The sequence below is a fragment of the Rhinichthys klamathensis genome, unplaced genomic scaffold, assembly GCF_029890125.1.
Source record: "Rhinichthys klamathensis goyatoka isolate OS25496 unplaced genomic scaffold, OSU_Roscu_1.1 h1tg000161l_1, whole genome shotgun sequence".
In the NCBI taxonomy this organism is placed as follows: domain Eukaryota; kingdom Metazoa; phylum Chordata; class Actinopteri; order Cypriniformes; family Leuciscidae; genus Rhinichthys; species Rhinichthys klamathensis.
The window spans coordinates 4,066,331-4,083,830 of record NW_026606695.1 but is presented as its reverse complement, the minus strand read 5'-3'; the positions used below and the strand labels follow the sequence as shown (position 1 = coordinate 4,083,830).

The 17,500-nt window shown below is 38.8% G+C and overlaps 1 protein-coding gene across 1 annotated transcript; it reads right to left on the bottom strand.

Moving 5' to 3' along the window:
* Positions 1-15,874: 15,874 nt before the first annotated feature.
* fjx1 (four-jointed box kinase 1) lies at positions 15,875-17,275 on the bottom strand. The gene has a single exon (XM_056259038.1). It carries the CDS (start codon positions 17,139-17,141, stop codon positions 15,954-15,956), a length of 1,188 nt encoding a protein of 395 aa, XP_056115013.1. The 5' UTR covers positions 17,142-17,275; the 3' UTR covers positions 15,875-15,953.
* Between the last annotated feature and the right edge of the window lie 225 nt (positions 17,276-17,500).

Below are 17,500 nucleotides of genomic sequence, written 5' to 3'. Positions count from 1 at the left end.
ATGCTGTGCTTCCCTGTAGTCAGAGGTGGTGGGGAGGTTTAATGAGTCTGAGGCAATGATCTCATTTATGCGCTGGTATCACATAACCACACGTGCACTCCTTCTAGAGGTTCATTTAAAACTGCACTCTTACTGAGCTGCACTGGCCAGCAATTTCAGTATAAAATACTGATTGCTCTCGTATGAACATCCCTTAGTCCGTTTAGCTAAAGTGAAGGTGGATTTCCCTCTCTGTCTTCCATGCGAATCACATTTATAATTAATTGTCATTCTTAAGATGCAGTTCTTTATAGATGAATTCAAATGGCTGTAATCTCCTCGCCATCTGCCCGTGTTAATTTAAAGCCTGCTATGATGGATGTGATAAGAGAAAAGTCAAGCTTTAGTCCAAAATCTTTGTTTTCTTTTATGAATTAAATTTCTTATCTCCCTTCACCAGCCCTCTAGAGAAGAACACATTCAGCCTTTCCCTGACCATTTCAAGGCTGGTTGTGTCTGAGAGCCTTTTTTTTGCGGGTCAGTTGATTCCCCTCTTTGTGTTTGTTTGCCTCATTCTCTCTTTAACTAGATTCAATGTGTTTGCTTTTACTTTTTTTTTGTTTGGGGCTGGGAGGGCTGACACTTTGCAAGGGTTGAGTGAAACAACCTAACTAGGTCTCTTGGGGCTCTGGTTGACCGCACAGGTCTGCAAGCATATGGGATGGGTCTGGCAATCAAATTACCTTTGTCTTCTTTGGGTAAAGAATTAAAAATGGCCTTTAACACAGCCTGACTTTCAAGGGGTCGGTCAGGCCAGCGCTGGGGTGAGATTCCATGGGTGCTAATTAGTAAATGAAATAATTAGATCATTTTTCTCACGTCTTTCACAAGTTGTTCTGAGGAAGCTTGAAAGCAAATAGTGATGGTATGTATAAGGGTTACAGGGTCATTTTCAAGAGAAAAGAATAATCCAATCATTTCTCTGCATTATTCAGAAACTTTCTGTAGTCCCAGAAGTCTTTGATTCCATTGAAACGCTGGAAATAATGCATCAAGCCCTTGATTTATAGGGCTATTACATAACGGATATAAAAAAGTTCTCATCATATAAATGCATTATTTTTCCTTCTGGCCTTTGGATAAAAATATGAAAGGTGAATAGAAAAAGGCCATGGGTGGCCAATTAGAAATGGTAAAGGGAAAAGTCTCTTTGTGCAGTTGTCCCCCTACCTAACTCCTCCTTCGTACATTGTCTATGCATCTTTATAATGCTCATAAACCAATAACCCAATTACTGCACAAAGAGAGAAGCAGGCAAAAAGCCTACTGAATGTCCTCTGTTTAGAAAAGTAATATAGTCTTTGACACCACAAGGCCCGAAAAACCTTGTTAATGCACGTTATTGTCTTTTACTTGTTCCTTTTCATTGTCTGTATGGTAAGAAAAACTTTGTGTTGTATAGTTTGTTATACATCTTCCCCTACTCCAACTGTGTTTGGATTGTTTTTTCACCCCATCCTTTTTTTTTAATAAAATAGTGAAAGTTGAGAATGCAAATAGGCCTTGAGGACATGAAATTCTGCTAGTGATGATTCAGAAATCTCTGATATCTGTGAAAGGAAGGAGATGCGCATTTGATAAAGTTTGTGAAAGTTCATTAGTGATCAGTGAATTCGAGGAGTTTTAAGGGGTGCGCTCAGTATGAATAGAGCTGGGGACGTGCTCCCCAAAACCCTGAATCTTTGTGTCAGCATGGCAGTGGGCTTGACTTTGGGGGGGGCTCTTTGTTGGACTGGGGACAAAGCTTCCACAGAGCAAATCCCTTCAACTACAAAGAACCTGATTAACATGAGAAAACGTTCAGTTGAGGAACCATAGCTAGGCACGGGATGATGAAGGACTGTGGTTTTTAGCAGTGCGGGATGGCATCATGCAATGGAACTTCAAAATTGAATGTTTTCCTAAACGCTATTTCTGTTCTGTTTAACGCTTAAAACGCCCTTTTCAAAAATGTTTTAGGAGATATGTGTTATAAAACATTCTGGAAAACATTAGCAGAAGGATACAGGACAATACCACATTATGAACAGCATCTCAGCGCTGAACAGTCAACACAAATTGTGTCCAACTACACAAACATGACAGAACAAGTATCTATTTTGAGTATACACAGTCATACAGAATATCAGGGATTTCATCTAGATTGCAAACAAACCCATTTTACGTTTCTCAAAATATGTCACCTACTTCAAATAAAATTCCTGAACAGGATGTTGATTGTCACTATTTTGATTTACAACAGAACTGACATTCATGGTGAAGAACACAGACTAGTTTAGTCTGTTAATATAAATATAACCACAATGCTCATTGTGCTGAATGACAAGCAACAGTCTTTTCACTTTTGTGAAAGTGTATTAAAGTATATTGCTGCATATCATTTTTAGTTTACATTTATGCATTTGGCAGACCATTTTTTCCAAAGTGACTTGCACTGCATTCAAGGTATACATTTACGTTTGATTTCCCTGGGAATTGAACCCATGACCTTGGCGTTGCTAACCCCATCCTTTAATGTTTGAACAACTTATAAAAGTTTACACTTATCTAAAATAACACATCAAGCTTTACTCCTTTCACCAGTCATTTAGTTGTTTAGTCTTTTGACCTGCTAGCCAAAATCTCAGGCCATTATTTTGTGTCCCAGAGGTTGAAAGGAAGTGTCCCAGCGAGGCCTAACAGGTTTTTTATACCACACTCAATGCATCCTGTGGTCTTGATGCGGCTGCCCAGCAAGTGCTCAGTCACTAGTGGCTATTGGGTAGTACATTATCCCTAAAGTCCACTGTGACTCCAATAAGAGGATTCCAAACACCGCTGAGAGTAGCCACCGCTCTAAGTCCCTGAGAGGAGGATTTCAGTCCACAAGTCATGTCCCTATACCGTAGTCCTGGGATTAAGTGGGAATAGGCCCTGCTGTTCCACCTCCTGGCCTGGACTGTCCTCCAGTCAGAGACTAAGGGACTCCCTTTTGTCCCTGATGAAGCCCTTCTCAGCTGGGGGAGCGGAGGCTCTTTGTGTGCCCATGGGCTGGAGAGAGAGGGGCCACAACTAATGAGAGATGAGAATTACGCGTCTAAAGCCTCTCATCTTTGACAAGCCCTCTTGAAACTCTCTCTTATCAGGCCTCAGCGCTCCTGCAATAAGGAAATAATTACACCACTGTTTGGAGTGAAAGGCACCTTAGGCTCGGCCGGAGGGAAGGAGGTCACAGGCTGACCCTAGCGTGCGGCCAGTGTGACCCCTGACAGTAGGCCGCAGAGATTAGTCTATGGTTTACAGCACTCGGGAGGGCTGACTTTTTCCCCTGAGGACGGCATGCCGCAGATACCATTAAAAAAAACTGTGCCAGGGGCCACAACCTCGGCCCTAAAAGAGCTGACCAATTCAACAGTTCCAGAGTCAGTTCACACTTTTGGAGTCTAGGCTTTTCCTGTTTCGACCCAATGATGAAACTGTTCCAAGGCAGGTAGAAATGTAAGAACCCATAACTGAGCTAGATTGTGAGTGTGGGTTAAAATACACACTCTTTATTATACACAAATACATGCAGAGAAATCAAATCACATGCTTACTTACTGTTCTGAGACTTAAAGCCCGTTCACACCAAGAACGATAACCAGTGTTGGGGGTAACGCATTACAAGTACTGCAAATTACATAATCAGATTACTTACAGAAAACTGAAGTCATTGCGTTTGGAAACAAAGATGAAGTTCTCAAGGTGAATGCATACCTTGACGCTAGGGGTCTAACAACTAAAAATCAAGTCAGGAATCTTGGTGTGTCTCTAGAGTCAGACCTTAGTTTCAGTAGTCATGTCAAAGCAATAGCAAAAAAATATTGCAAGAATTAGATGCTTTGTTTCCAATCAAGACTTGTGCATGCTTTTATCATCAGCAGGGTGGATTATTGTAATGGACTCCTCACTGGCCTTCCTAAAAAGACCATAAGACAGTTGCAGCTCATACAGAACGCTGCTGCCCGGATTCTGAGCAGGACCAGAAAATTTGAACATATCACACCAGTCCTCAGGTCTTTACACTGGCTCCCAGTTACATTTAGGATTGATTTTAAAGTATTATTACTGGTATATAAATCATTCAATGGGCTAGGACCTCAATATATTGCAGATATGCTCACTGAATATAAACCTAACAGATCACTCAGATCATTAGGATCACATCAGCTAGAAATACCAAGGGTTCACTCCAAGCATGGAGAGTCTGCTTTTAGCTATTATGCCAGCCGCAGCTGGAACCAGCTTCCAGAGGAGATCAGATGTGCTCCTACAGTAGTTACATTCAAATCCAGACTCAAAACACATCTGTTTAGCTATGCATTTACTGAATGAGCACTGTGCCACTGCTCGTCCGACTGTTTTTACTGTACTTTATTTTATTTTTTAATTATTCTTATTTGTTTTGATTATTTTAATTCCTTCTATGTAAAGCACTTTGAATTACCATTGTGTATGAAATGTGCTATATAAATAAACTTGCCTTGCCTTTTCTCAAGTAACTAGAAAAGTAATGCATAACTTTTAAATCTACAGCAAAATATCTGAGTTACTTTTTCAAATAGGTAATGAAAGTACTTTGCTTTCCCATTTATTGATGGATACCTCTCCTGTCTCCATGCATGTGCTGTGTAAACATGATGGTTATTGTAGTTATTCACTAAATGTGAGCATACATTTACTAATCTCATTTGAATGTGCATTTCCTTCAGTCAGTACATTTGCAAAAAATCTAACTTTTTTAATGTTTTGTTATTAAAAAACAAACAAGCAAGCCCAGCCTAGGAGAGAAAAAGTAACACAAAAGTAACTTAACACATTACTTTCCATGTAAAGTAACACAATTAGTTACTTTTTAGGGAGTAACAATATTGTAACCCATTACTTTTAAATGTAACTATCCCAAACACTGATGATAAGTATAACAATAATGACAACTATAAAGTTGTAATAATTATATGAGAATAGGGAAGTCCACAACTATAACAATACAAAAAATATAATTGGAATCACTTTCAGAATTATTTTTTTCAGCTGATGAATGATAAAAAACATTGACAGCCAATCAGAATCAATCCTGCTTTAAAGAGTGTGCACATTTAGAATGGTATTGTGGGTTGGACGCTATATGGTTATCGTCATAGTTATCGTTCTTGGTGTGAACAGCCTTTAGATGCATAACTATACAATCAGCTCAAGCCAGTCACACTTGTTACTTGAGAAGATTTTGCCAAATATATCATGACAAAAAATGTTTCCTCAAATTTATCTAGAATAAAGAGCATTCAAAACAAATGATCTCACTAAATAAAGAAATATCTGGTCATTTCAAATGTCATTCAATTGTTTGTAACTCCCTGAAGAAATAAAAGACTGACTCCTAATGAATAAAATTCATAATGGCAGACGGCGTGGACGGCATTTAGCTCTCTGAGCTCTGGAACACCACAGATGCACTGGCACCTCATTTATTATCATCAGGACCAATGGGCCTTGCTGCATTGTGCGTTTAACTCCAACTGAGCCAGTGCACTTTGCCTAGCAACATGCATCCCTGCAGGCCATTCCAGTTCAATGCCTGCCCTGGACTATGACCTCCATCACACACACACATATGCACAGAGACACCGCATTCAAATGTCGTTTCTCAACACGCACTACAAATGTTATTCATTTTTGCAACAAAACGCACAGAACCGGTCTAAACAATACAACCAAAAAGATATCCCCGTCTAACCATTCATTTTAAAATGGATAGTTCCGGTCCTAGATTCGGATTTGGTCAAGATGTAATAAAATATAGCAAAAAAGTAACAGTTATTATGCAAAACACAGGTTCACTTGAGTGCTCATAATTTGACCTTATGTTGTTGTGTACATATCAGGGACTTAGAATTTGCATTAAATTAAACATTTTGTAAATTTTTATGTGGTAACTGTTCCATAATAGCAATGCATATATATATATATATATATATATATATGTGTGTGTGTGTGTGTGTATATAATTGCTTTTCTGAGCATAGGCGGACAGTTATGATATGTACTTAAGTTAAACGACTCTGTCCACACTTTCCCACTCAATCATTTTTATTCATAAAAAACTTGACAACAAAAAGAGAGAAAGAGAGAAAGAAAAAATTATTTACTCCCTCTCCTCCTTTCACTCTCTCTTTTCTTCTCTATGCATCTATCACAACTGAAATCACTTTATCTTTTGCGCTCGCTCCACTAAATAATATTAGTTAATGAGAGGCGTCATGCTCTACAATACTGAATAATATAAGCCCATCAACCCTGCTTTACCTCTGGTCCCTCAAGGCCAGTTCTTTTCACTGTGCTCGCTGTCTCCTAAAGGACAGCTGCAGCAGGACAAGACAACCATGGCAAATCCTGAAGAAAGCTTTATCAGAGTGGTCATGAAAGAGGCCAAACTAGATTTCCCAACCAGCCAATCATACGGCCTCTCAGTTTTTACCCTCACACAAACACTGAATTACAAACAGTCCCGCTAATGCGAGTGTGTGCCACTATTCTATCTGCACTCCTCCCTGCACAGCGGGGTTCTGGTATTGGGATGCAGCGTAATTTGAGGTTGTGGCCCCTACTGTCTGAGTGGCACATGCCCGCTCAGGAAAGGGTATGAGGCTGGCGGAATCCCTGCATTCCACACTGCTCACTTTGAATAGCACTTAAGCAACAGGGAGTTCTGTGTTACGAAATAGGAGGGACTAAACAATCTACAAGTAGGCAGACAGTCGGAGTGATGAAATAACAGCTTAATTGTACATTATTGTGTTTATGTCAGTGAGCCAACATAGTACACACTGCTATAGATAACATGAAAAAAACAAATGTTTATTCAGATCAAAAATTTTATTTTATATTAAATATTATTTAAATGTATATTTATTGTTGCATGTATTATATATTAAATATTACACAACATTTATTATATTCAAAATGTTATGTTTATATTTGTATTCAGCAAGGACGCAAGTTGATCAAAAGTGACATTGTTACAAACAATTTCTATTTCAAATAAATGCTGTTCTTTTGAACCTTCTATTCATCAAAGAATCCTTAGAATCCGCACGGTTTCCACAAAAATATGAAGCAGCACAACTGTTTTCAACATTGATAATAATAAGAAATGTTTCGTGAATGATTTCTGAAGGATCATGTGATGCTGAAAATTCATCAAAAAACATCAGGAATAAATACAATTTTAAAACACATTCAAATAGAAAACAGTTATTTTAAATATTTCCTTTGTGAGCATAAGAGACTTCTTTCAAAAATCTCACCGACCCCAAACTTTTGATATTAATATTAATATATAATATTAAATATTGTGTTATATATATGACTGAATCAGCATGGGTTCACTGGGTTACACTAAAAATTAAGGGTAAGTGCTGTGCACATGCCCACTTTTCACATTGTAGTCCTATGTAATGCTGGCGGGGTTTCAACTGTTGTGTGCTTAAACTGCAAAGAAGAAGAATAAAAGAACTAGAATAATGAAGCTGAATGATGTATCCTCTTGAATAGTCATCTTATCGTCTTAAATTTCAATAGTAATCATGAATTTGATAGAGAGCCAAAAAGGCACTGACTCAAGTGGGACAGCAGTACAATAACTTTCACACCGTGGTAAGAAAAGTACTTTTCATCTAAGTCTAAGACACTGTCAAAAGAAGCCCAAACTAAGACTCTTCAACATCAATGCATCACTTTTGTGGACATTTTGGATGCAGCAAAGGACAGCCACTCTGACTGTGAATGGACACCAGTTTATTGTTGTGGTATCAGCGCAATAGGGGGCAGGCCTTACCAACCCCTCTGAGAGCCTCACACAAGAGATGCTGCTGGTGACCGGAGAGAAGAGGGCTGGTGAAGGCGGGTCCAGTGCCTCAGCACAGACACTCCCTTTTCTCTCTGTTCCTGCCCGGTTACATTGTGTAGGGGGCCAGGCCGGGGCACGACAAAAGGGAGCCGCGGGCCGGGCGGTTAGGATTCCATGTGAAGGTGTTTGGAGTGTGTGCTACCTCAAAACCCTCTCTTGTTTTGGGGAGAGGCTGGCTGTGGACTGGGGATTGGGTGGGGTGGGGTGTCACTGTGACGGATGGGTTGCGGGTTGTTGGCGCTTTTGTGGATGGCGGTGTGTGTCTGAATAGGGACGTGCTGCCTCCCGCTCTGTGAGTTTCTGGAGCCTGTGGCTGGGTGTGTGGCGGGTGTAACGGGGGATTTGATTAAGGAATAGAAAGGCAAAAAAAAAAATAATACTTTCACGCTTTTGGATGGAGGCGAGAACACAATAAGTGAGACTGAGTGAGCATGCCTGCCTAATATTAGCGTGAGGCACCGCATTAACATCCTGGTGTGATAGGAATATAAAGACACTGGTTTCAAACTAAAACTGAAGCATCCACTAATGTGTAAAGTAATGTCTAACAAGAAAAAACAAGATATACAGCTCAGAATCAAAAGCAAGAGCTTAGAAAATACATTATGTATCACCTTAGCTTATATGCATCTTATTTTCTGATCCGTGAACCAGTGTTGTTATCATTAGCTAAAACTATATATATATTTACGGGTTTTTTTTTTTTTTAAATCTTAAAGCAGAAATTAAATAAAATATAAATATAAGATGAAAAACTTGCCTTGAAAAAAAGTTTACTTTAGTTGAAGAACTAAAGTAAATTTAAACTGATGCAAATAACAGCATCTAATAAAAACTGAAAAAATACAAAATAAGCTAATTTAAAATATGAATAAAAACTATAATAATACCAAAACAGCACCGGCCTAAACAGCGTTAAGAGAACCAAACAAAATGTAAAGGGATAAAAATGAAAATTTTGTCATCATTTGCTCCACCTCATGTCGTTCTAAACCAACCTGTATTACTGACTTTTATCTGTGTAACATAAAAGAAGATTTTTTTTTTGTCCATACAGTGAATGTGAACACGGTTCAGTGTTGTTTTGGATCCAAATTACTTTCACTGTACAGACAAAAACATTCTTCAAGAGAAAAAAGTCATGCATACAACACGAGGATGAGTAAACGATGGCAGAAATTTGACCTTTCCCTTTAAGACTCACCTAAATTTGATATTTTGAATATACACAATGCCGTAATCTAAATTTCCATCTCAACACGGACCGTATCACATACCCGTTTGATGCACGGACAGACAGAAGTAATGAGATAACATTCGTCTGCCTGCATATGTAATGGAGCAGTTCACAGATGAATAAGATAAGCTCCCCATTGCTTAATAAAAGAGTGCTTCTCCGGCCTTGTCCTTAGTGCAAAAGTCAATGGGAGAACACAACGGCATGCATACTAATAATGAGCCCACATCCCTGGAGCCTGGGACTGTTTTTGTTCTGGGAGCCTGAGCCACTGTTTGAGCCTCTGTGGATGTCTCTTTCTGAGGGCAGATGAAACCATCACAAGCCCAGCGGCTCTGCAGGGATGACAGTTAACAGAGAAGCTCACCTCAGACTTCTGATAGTTTGACGGGCGGACGATTAGCATTTCCTGCTTGTAATCTTTTGTTTGGCACTGAAGGGAAGGTATGTTTTCTGTTTTGCCAAGTGAAAGTGTGGCACTCACTCTCTTTCTCCCTGCGGGGGATCTTTAAATGTCCCTCATGAGCCTGCGGACAGAACTGAGCTTGGAATGAAGCTACATGTTTGATGAGAAGAAGTGAGGTCTGTTTTTTTTTTTAACTAGTCATGAACTGAATAAACAGAATAAGTGACTTTCAGAGGATTCCACTTAGTAAGTGCACCGATTAGTGACAGAGTCAAGGAAGCCTTCGAGAAACTCCAGGCTAGAATCTCGCAACAGCAAAACAAAGCTTTTGACTTTGAATACACTGTAAAAAAAAAAACACACACACAAAAAAATTAACACTGTAATATCCTGCAGCTGTGGTTGCCAGAAATCCACTCTAAAAAATATGGTGACAATTTTTCAAGATGGCATATTGTTGCATATTTTACCACTCATAACCATATATAACGTTACTATACCGAAATCTGCTTTTTTATCTTAAAATACTGATAACCACCATAATAAAACAGGTGGTACAATAGAAAATCTCCCGACGAATCAGAGTTTATTGTAAGTGACCTGTCTATAAAATATGGCCAAAACTCGACTGTGCAAAGACATGCATGACACTAAAATAATGTAATAAACATCAACTAAATAACAGAAAGAGTAACACAAAACAGCCTGATAACAAAAAAGAGACAAAACTAAATTACTTCAACAAAATATAATCATATGAAATGCATCAAGAAGAGATGTCCTTTTAGTGTTTTTAACCATAAAGTAGGCATATTCGGTAATTCATAGTTTTTACTTCCCAACAAACATACATTTGACAGTATTTTACAGTAAAATAACTGTAATCTCAAAAAATGTATATGTGAAATGTGTCAAATGTATGTGTTCCCATTTTAGGGCTTGACAAGGGTAGTTTGATGGGCAGATGAATTCTTCCTTGTTCTCTTTTGTGTAAAGGGAATGTATGTTTGTTTTTTGAGAGAGTGAAATTGTGGTCAATACTGACTGTCCCACAGTATGGGGTCTTACCCATTACAATAAGCCCCGACTGAGCATATAGACTGCGCTGACAACTCTTGGCACAGGGAAAACAAAATATTTGCATCACCTGGTGCTCTAAGGCATTTAATGCGGGAGGAAGTATCAGCACTCCTGAGGGAATTCCAGAGGCATTCCCTTGTCTGGAGATTCCTGAGAGCAAGGTGCAAGAGGGGAGAGGAGGGGGATGAGGGAGACACAAAATAAGACATGATCATGTGGGAGGATAATTCTCACAATATTGTGCACTATGACTGTGATAGGAGCATATCTGTTACTAATTCTTTTCTTTATTAAAATACACAAAGATTTACACCACCAAATCCGTATTGTTTCCTCCTTGGCAGAGTGGAACATCAACGCTGATCTGCAAAATTCAGAAGGACTCCACTTTGTTATAACAGACTGCCACCTGGTGGCTGAATACACTCAGCTTTTTAAAAAAATAACATTTTATATAAAATAAAGGAAAATAAAATAAGAGCCTATGACAGATTTTTTTTTTTGGGGGGGGGGGGGGGTTGAAATGAAATAAATTATATATATATATATATATATATATATATATTGTATGTAACACATGTAAATATATAACTTGTTTATGCATATCATGTTTATGCATATAACTTCTTTAGGCATATCATGTAAAAAATGTTTAAATGTCAGATATACCAAAGTTGAGGTCAGTTATTATATATATATAATTATTATAAATGAATATTATAATTCATATATAATTCATAAATTACTACTTTTATTCAGCAAGGAGACATTAATAAACTGACAGTAAAGACAATTATCATGTTACAAAAGATTTCTATTTCAGGTACAGTCAGTTTTTTCCCATCTATTCATCAAAATGTCCTGGAAAAAAAATGTATCCTGTTTTCCAAAAACTTACTAAGCAGCACAACTGTTGATCATTGATAATATTTGCTTGAGCATCAAATCAGCAAATTAGAATGATTTCTGAAGGATCATGTGACACTGAAGCCTGGAGTAATGATGCTGAAAATACAGCTTTCTGTATTCATCTGATAAAATAGATTGAAATAAAATAAATGTTAAAAATCTCTCTTTATAGTAAGAACACCTTACGAAAGAATACAGGGCTTATGTGTCGAGCTTTGTGAGTGAGACTATGTGGATGAGACCATTACTTAACATTTAACAAAAGAGATGACTTCATCTTTTCTGTACCATTATAGGATTTGTGAAAGAGCCATTTTTCCTCTGTGCTGAATGTGCTTTGAGATCAGCGGAGGGAAACACAGGGGAGGGAATGTGTTGTGTGCTATTCTCCTATTTACTTTTATGGCTTTTCCGCTTTCCTCAGTGTGGTAGCAAAATAGCGCCTGGGGAGAGAGAGAGAGAGAGAGAGAGAGAGAGAGAGAGAGAGAGAGAGAGAGAGAGAGAGAGAGAGAGAGAGAGAGAGGGAGAAATGCCAATTACTGCCAGTCTGCTATGGAGTGCTTTGGCCTTGCCTCTGTTCTTCCATATAACTCATGAATTGCATGTGTGTACATGTGTTTGTGTGTCTCCAACTGAAAATTTACTACAACAAACAGTGCATTCATGAGCAAATAATTCTCTCGAAATCCTAACAGATAAGAAACACAAAAATACACTTCTTCCTGTCAAAATGAAAATAAATCAATCAAATAAATGTACAGGTTTTCACTGAGGCATGATACATTTGTGTACCAGAGTTATCAAAAGTCTGAAAAACAGAGTCATTAAACTCTCCATAAGTCCACATTTACGCCCACCTTGCAGTTCTGCAACTCCCACGTCTGTTCTGATCGATGGTGATCCAACTCAAACTTCTCACACTTACACTCGGCTAGATGTACTTGTCATTATTATAGATGAGGTCTATTTGGTTCCATCAGTGCTGAGAGGGGAAAGCTTTTCGACTGGAGGCTGAGTAAATTATTTGTGTTCCATAGAGGGGGAAATGGGTTCATATTTTAATCATACTTGACACCCTCACAACAGAGAATTGCTCTCATTTTTGTTGAAGTTAGGAAAATGTAAAATACAGTCTGCAAGCTGCTCCATATATCCCTGTAAAATAAAAGCTACAGCAGTACACAAAACCACAGACCTTTAAAAAAGAGAATAAGGCCTTGTCTCTGAGGCCATTATGTAATGCTTATGGACTTGCTTCAAATACAAAAGAACATACCATTGGCGCTACTATTTCAGCTTCAAGTTTAGAGATGGGAGTACACTCAAAAATTCAGGGTTGGTAAGATTTGTTTATAATTTTGAAAGAGGTCTTATGTAGCAAGATGGCATTTATTTGATCATTGTAAAATATATGACACTTTTAAATAAGTCTTCTATTTGAATATAGTTTAAAGTGTACTTTATTCCTGTGAAGGCTTCCTTTTTTACCATCATTACTCCAGTCTTCAGTGTCTCATGATCATTCAGAAATCATTATAAGTTGATTTGCTGCTCAAGACACATTTTGAATACAGTTGTTCTGTTAAATATCTTTGTGGGAACCTTGAAAAACGTTTTAGGGTTCTTTGATTAATAGAAAGTTCAGAAGAACAACATTCATTTGAAATTGAAATATTTGGTAACAGGAAAAATCTATTTTACTGTCATATTTGATCAATTGAATGCATCCCATGCTGGAAAAAAATAATAATAGTATTTATTTAAAAAGAAATCTAACTGTCCACAAACTTTTGAATGATAGTGTACATTTATAAAATTTTATTTTTTAATAATGTCTTCAAAAAAGCCACCTTAATCACAGCGTACAACACAACACCAGAATCCCGCAGAAAGAGTTTAAGGGTTTACTTTACACAACAACAATGTACTAAAAACCAAAACTTTTTTTCTTTGGGTTTTTCGCATACAGGCAACAGCGTTGTAAAAATGATCTCCGTTTACACGGATCTGTGAAATCGACTAAAAACGCTGTATTATGCATGCCAGGTCAGTAGTTGGCGATGTCACTGTAAAGAAACACTACACGCCTTTTGACTATTAAACATGTAAAATGCAGGACGTCATCGTTTTCACAAATTCACATTTTTGTAGTTTACACGGAGACGTAAACGAAATTGGTTTCAAACACTTGCACTTTGAAATCCGTTTTTTAAAAGTTTGCGTTTTCAGGTCCCTAAAACACTGTTGTCGTGTAAATGAAATTGGTATAAATCGGTATTGGTATAAATTGGTATAATTCAGTATAGTAGACTTACTGCTATAGTTTATGGTCTGTAAACTGTAAGAATAAACATATTTAGCTGAGGTGGCGGTGTGTGTTTGACATGGAAACTGACTGATAGGGCAGGTGGCTGATCTGGTATTAACATTCCCCTCTAGTTAACCTCTGACCTTCACTTAACCACTTCTGTGTTCCTCCTACTGTATATAACAGTATATGACTCCAAGTCATACCAACATGAAATACTTAAAAGATATGTGGCACGAACAAGTATTTAAAAGGCTCACTTTGTTGTTAGTGTTCCTGATCCCAAAGCAGTCAAGATAAAATAGCCTAAAGAGGCTATGAATGATGTTGATGAAAGTTGCAAATGCCTTAGAAACCAAATCCCCCTCAACACAAGACATGAAAGGACTGGGAGTCTATGGGGAAATGCAGGAATGGAGCCCCCTGTACTGTCTGAGATACCATCTTTGTTTCATTCAAACCTCTCTCTCATTTCCCACAAAATGCTATTTCTCATTTTAAATTAGAACTTTTGCACCTTTTGACGAGAATCTTAGTCATGCTCTCATGAAAGTGTGCTCTAAGATTTTATTTTAATATTTAGTGACAGTTCACCCTGCCTCTGTCACATCGGATTTATGGGATGAAACTGAACACAGTTGTTGACAGATTTAAAAATATATGAATAAAAATATTAGAGGCAGGGAAGAAATATTTCGATGTATTTATTTATTCTTTTGCTGATGCTATTCTGCCAATAAAAACGTGGGCAAATAAACTAAACAAAGTATAATTCTAAACTAGAAAAATAATGCATGTTATTGTTTTGCAGGGAGGGGTTCATAAAGCACATCAATCCTGCAGATCAATCAAATAGTAGAATACCATTACTGTCCCAGCATTCATAAGCAGTAGTGGGCAGTCATAAATCATTCTGTCTGGCTGACCAGATGGGGATGTAAAACTGAAATTTACTTCTAATGGACCTACAAATTTTGCACACAATGAGACGAAGCGAAGACTGACATTTTTGAAAAACGTCTAGGTTACGACTGTAACCATGGTTCCATGAGAAGGGAAAGAGACGTCGGGGACGTGGCATTGAGTTCCCTAGAAAAGGGAACTCAATTTGTTCACTAAAAGAAATAAAACGCATTGAACATTTTAAATGTTGTGCACTTTCTTTGTGTTGCAACTCACCAGACTAATGTGATTTGTCTGAGATTCATTTACACAACAAAGCAAAGAATGCAAAAAAAGTGCTGCACGGGGTGTGAATTCCTTATCTCGGTGCTCTTTGGATGTAAGGGATGGTTCAGCTCAAAAAATAAAGATATTCCAAGGCACTCGAATAATGTTGAAAAAGTTTAAAAGCCTTTATCATTAAAAACTGGTGACAGTGCACACCTACGCGTTGCGGCTTACAAGCCTTCGTCAGGGTGTGAGTCTATTTAATTCCTTTAGAAATGCATTTACACAATTTAGGGAAAGTCCCCCCCCCCCCCCAATGTTTGGGACACATGCTAATTTAAGACAGTGCCAAAAAAAATTGCTACAACACTTCCCCAGTTTCCCCTAATCATCAAAACCCCATCAACAGCTCACAGCTAACATATCACACAGGCTAAAAGGAAAACGAAGAGAAACATTTTTGACTGCAAGTAAGATTAATCTTTTTATTATTAATCGTACAAAATGGACCCTCATGAAGAAGAAGAAACATCAAAAACCAGCTTTGCCTGGCTAAACTGGTGTTCAGTGTTTTTGAAAGCTGGTCTCCCAGTCTTAGCTGAAGAATGCTCAAAATCCTCCTAAAACCAACCAAAAGAGCAGCCTGGGAAACCAACACACTAGCTTAAGCTGGTTTAAGATGTTTGTTTGTTTTTGTTTTCAGCAGGAGAGGGAGAATGTATCAGCCCATTAACAATAATCCAATTATGTCACGTTATTCATTAAATCTACAAAACAGTACATTGGAATGACTGAAGTTAACAGTACAGGCAGCAACGAATAGTCATAGATCAATGTGTAGCACCTATAGAAAAACTTGAGATGAGCTCCCAAATGTCTACATGATTTCTGTGCACTGCTTAATATGTTTGTAAACGGCAACAATCCTGTTCTGCAATGTAAGCGCGTGCTCTTCAGACAGAGAGCCCAGCTCGCGCGCCAACGGTTCCCTCGCGCGGTACAGTTCACACAGCAGCTTTGCGCTGTTTCCAGAGCGCTTCATCTCAGATATACGCCGGACTGTACTTCTCCGAAATATACACGACGAACTTAGCAGTAGTGTGTGATATCGTTCCCATAGGTCAAGCACCCTGTATCCGTGAATAAGCCCGGCCTCGTTATCAATAAAAAGCAAATGTCCACTGACTGTTTTGAGAAGGTTATTAGTGGTCCTCTCCATTACGCGCGCGTCCCATTGGAGACTGAAAATGTGACTGACGATTCGATCAAAGTTGGCTGTTAAATAATCAAATAAGATTAGATCACTCCACTGCGTTAATTCAACGAGATATGTTAAAGTCATGTTCGATATCTCGGCAGAGAGGTGAAGACCTGCCCCTTGCTGTTTTCGTAAATGTAATGGAATAAACACTCCAGTGACATTTGGGATGAACTCAGTGAGAGATACAATGGCATTTGGCGACCATTCTAACGCCTCGATATTTTCTCGCACACTTGCCCACTGCTCACTCGACAGGTTCAGTTTGGAAAGCGCCAAGGGCGGAAGGTTGGAAATCCCAAGCAGTTCAGCCAGATAATAAGAGAGGGTTTCGCCCAGCACTTGATCCGCGTCGATGCCGTATCGCACGCATGCTCTCGTGCCGTCGGCGAAGGTCGCGAGACGGTTTGTTGGTCTGCCGCAGCCCGCTTCCAGCACAACCACCCGAGCGTACCGAACCTGATCTCTCCACTTCCTCTCGTGCTCCACGTCAAAAACACGAGTGGAGAGACCTTCCAGCCACGCGCTCCAGAAGACCCGGTGCTCGATCACGTTATCTAACGGGGAGCGCATGCGAAAACTTTTACCGTCTTGCAACCCTCCGTTCCATGGCGCGTGTCTTTCAGAAACATTTACCTGCTCGTTTGCAAAAGAGAACACGACGCCAGAGCCTCGATCAGTGGCTTGTTGGACAAAAACGGACCAACAATGCAACTTAACATTTCCTATCCAGGTAACTATTCCAAGCCACATACAAAGTGACGCGCATAATTTCACCTTGCCGGCTTTCATGATTTCAAAACGCATTTTAGTCCATTTCGCTTTACCTTGACATCTTCTTACATGAGTCTCCTAAGGTTGAAATATAATCATCATGAATTCTCATCTCCCGTGCGGTGTTCCTCTCCTCCCAAACTCTTTCTGTGTTCAGTAGGCTACAGCTTCAATCGCATGGACGCGAACCATGTGACCAGATCATGAGACTTGACAAATGTCGTTTCATATTTCTCTAGGGGGGAATGAGATTGACGAAAATGGAATGTTAGACGAGAATGTTTTAACTTTTCTGGTGAATGCACAGGTAACTATTCGGATTGGCGTTAGCTGCAGTATTTGTTTACACAGGGAGTACTTCAGACTGAGGTCTCTAGCGACATATCCGTTAC

Excerpts from the sequence above, each read along its gene's own strand:
- fjx1 (XM_056259038.1), bottom strand. The coding sequence starts at position 17,141 with ATGCGTTTTGAAATCATGAAAGCCGGCAAGGTGAAATTATGCGCGTCA.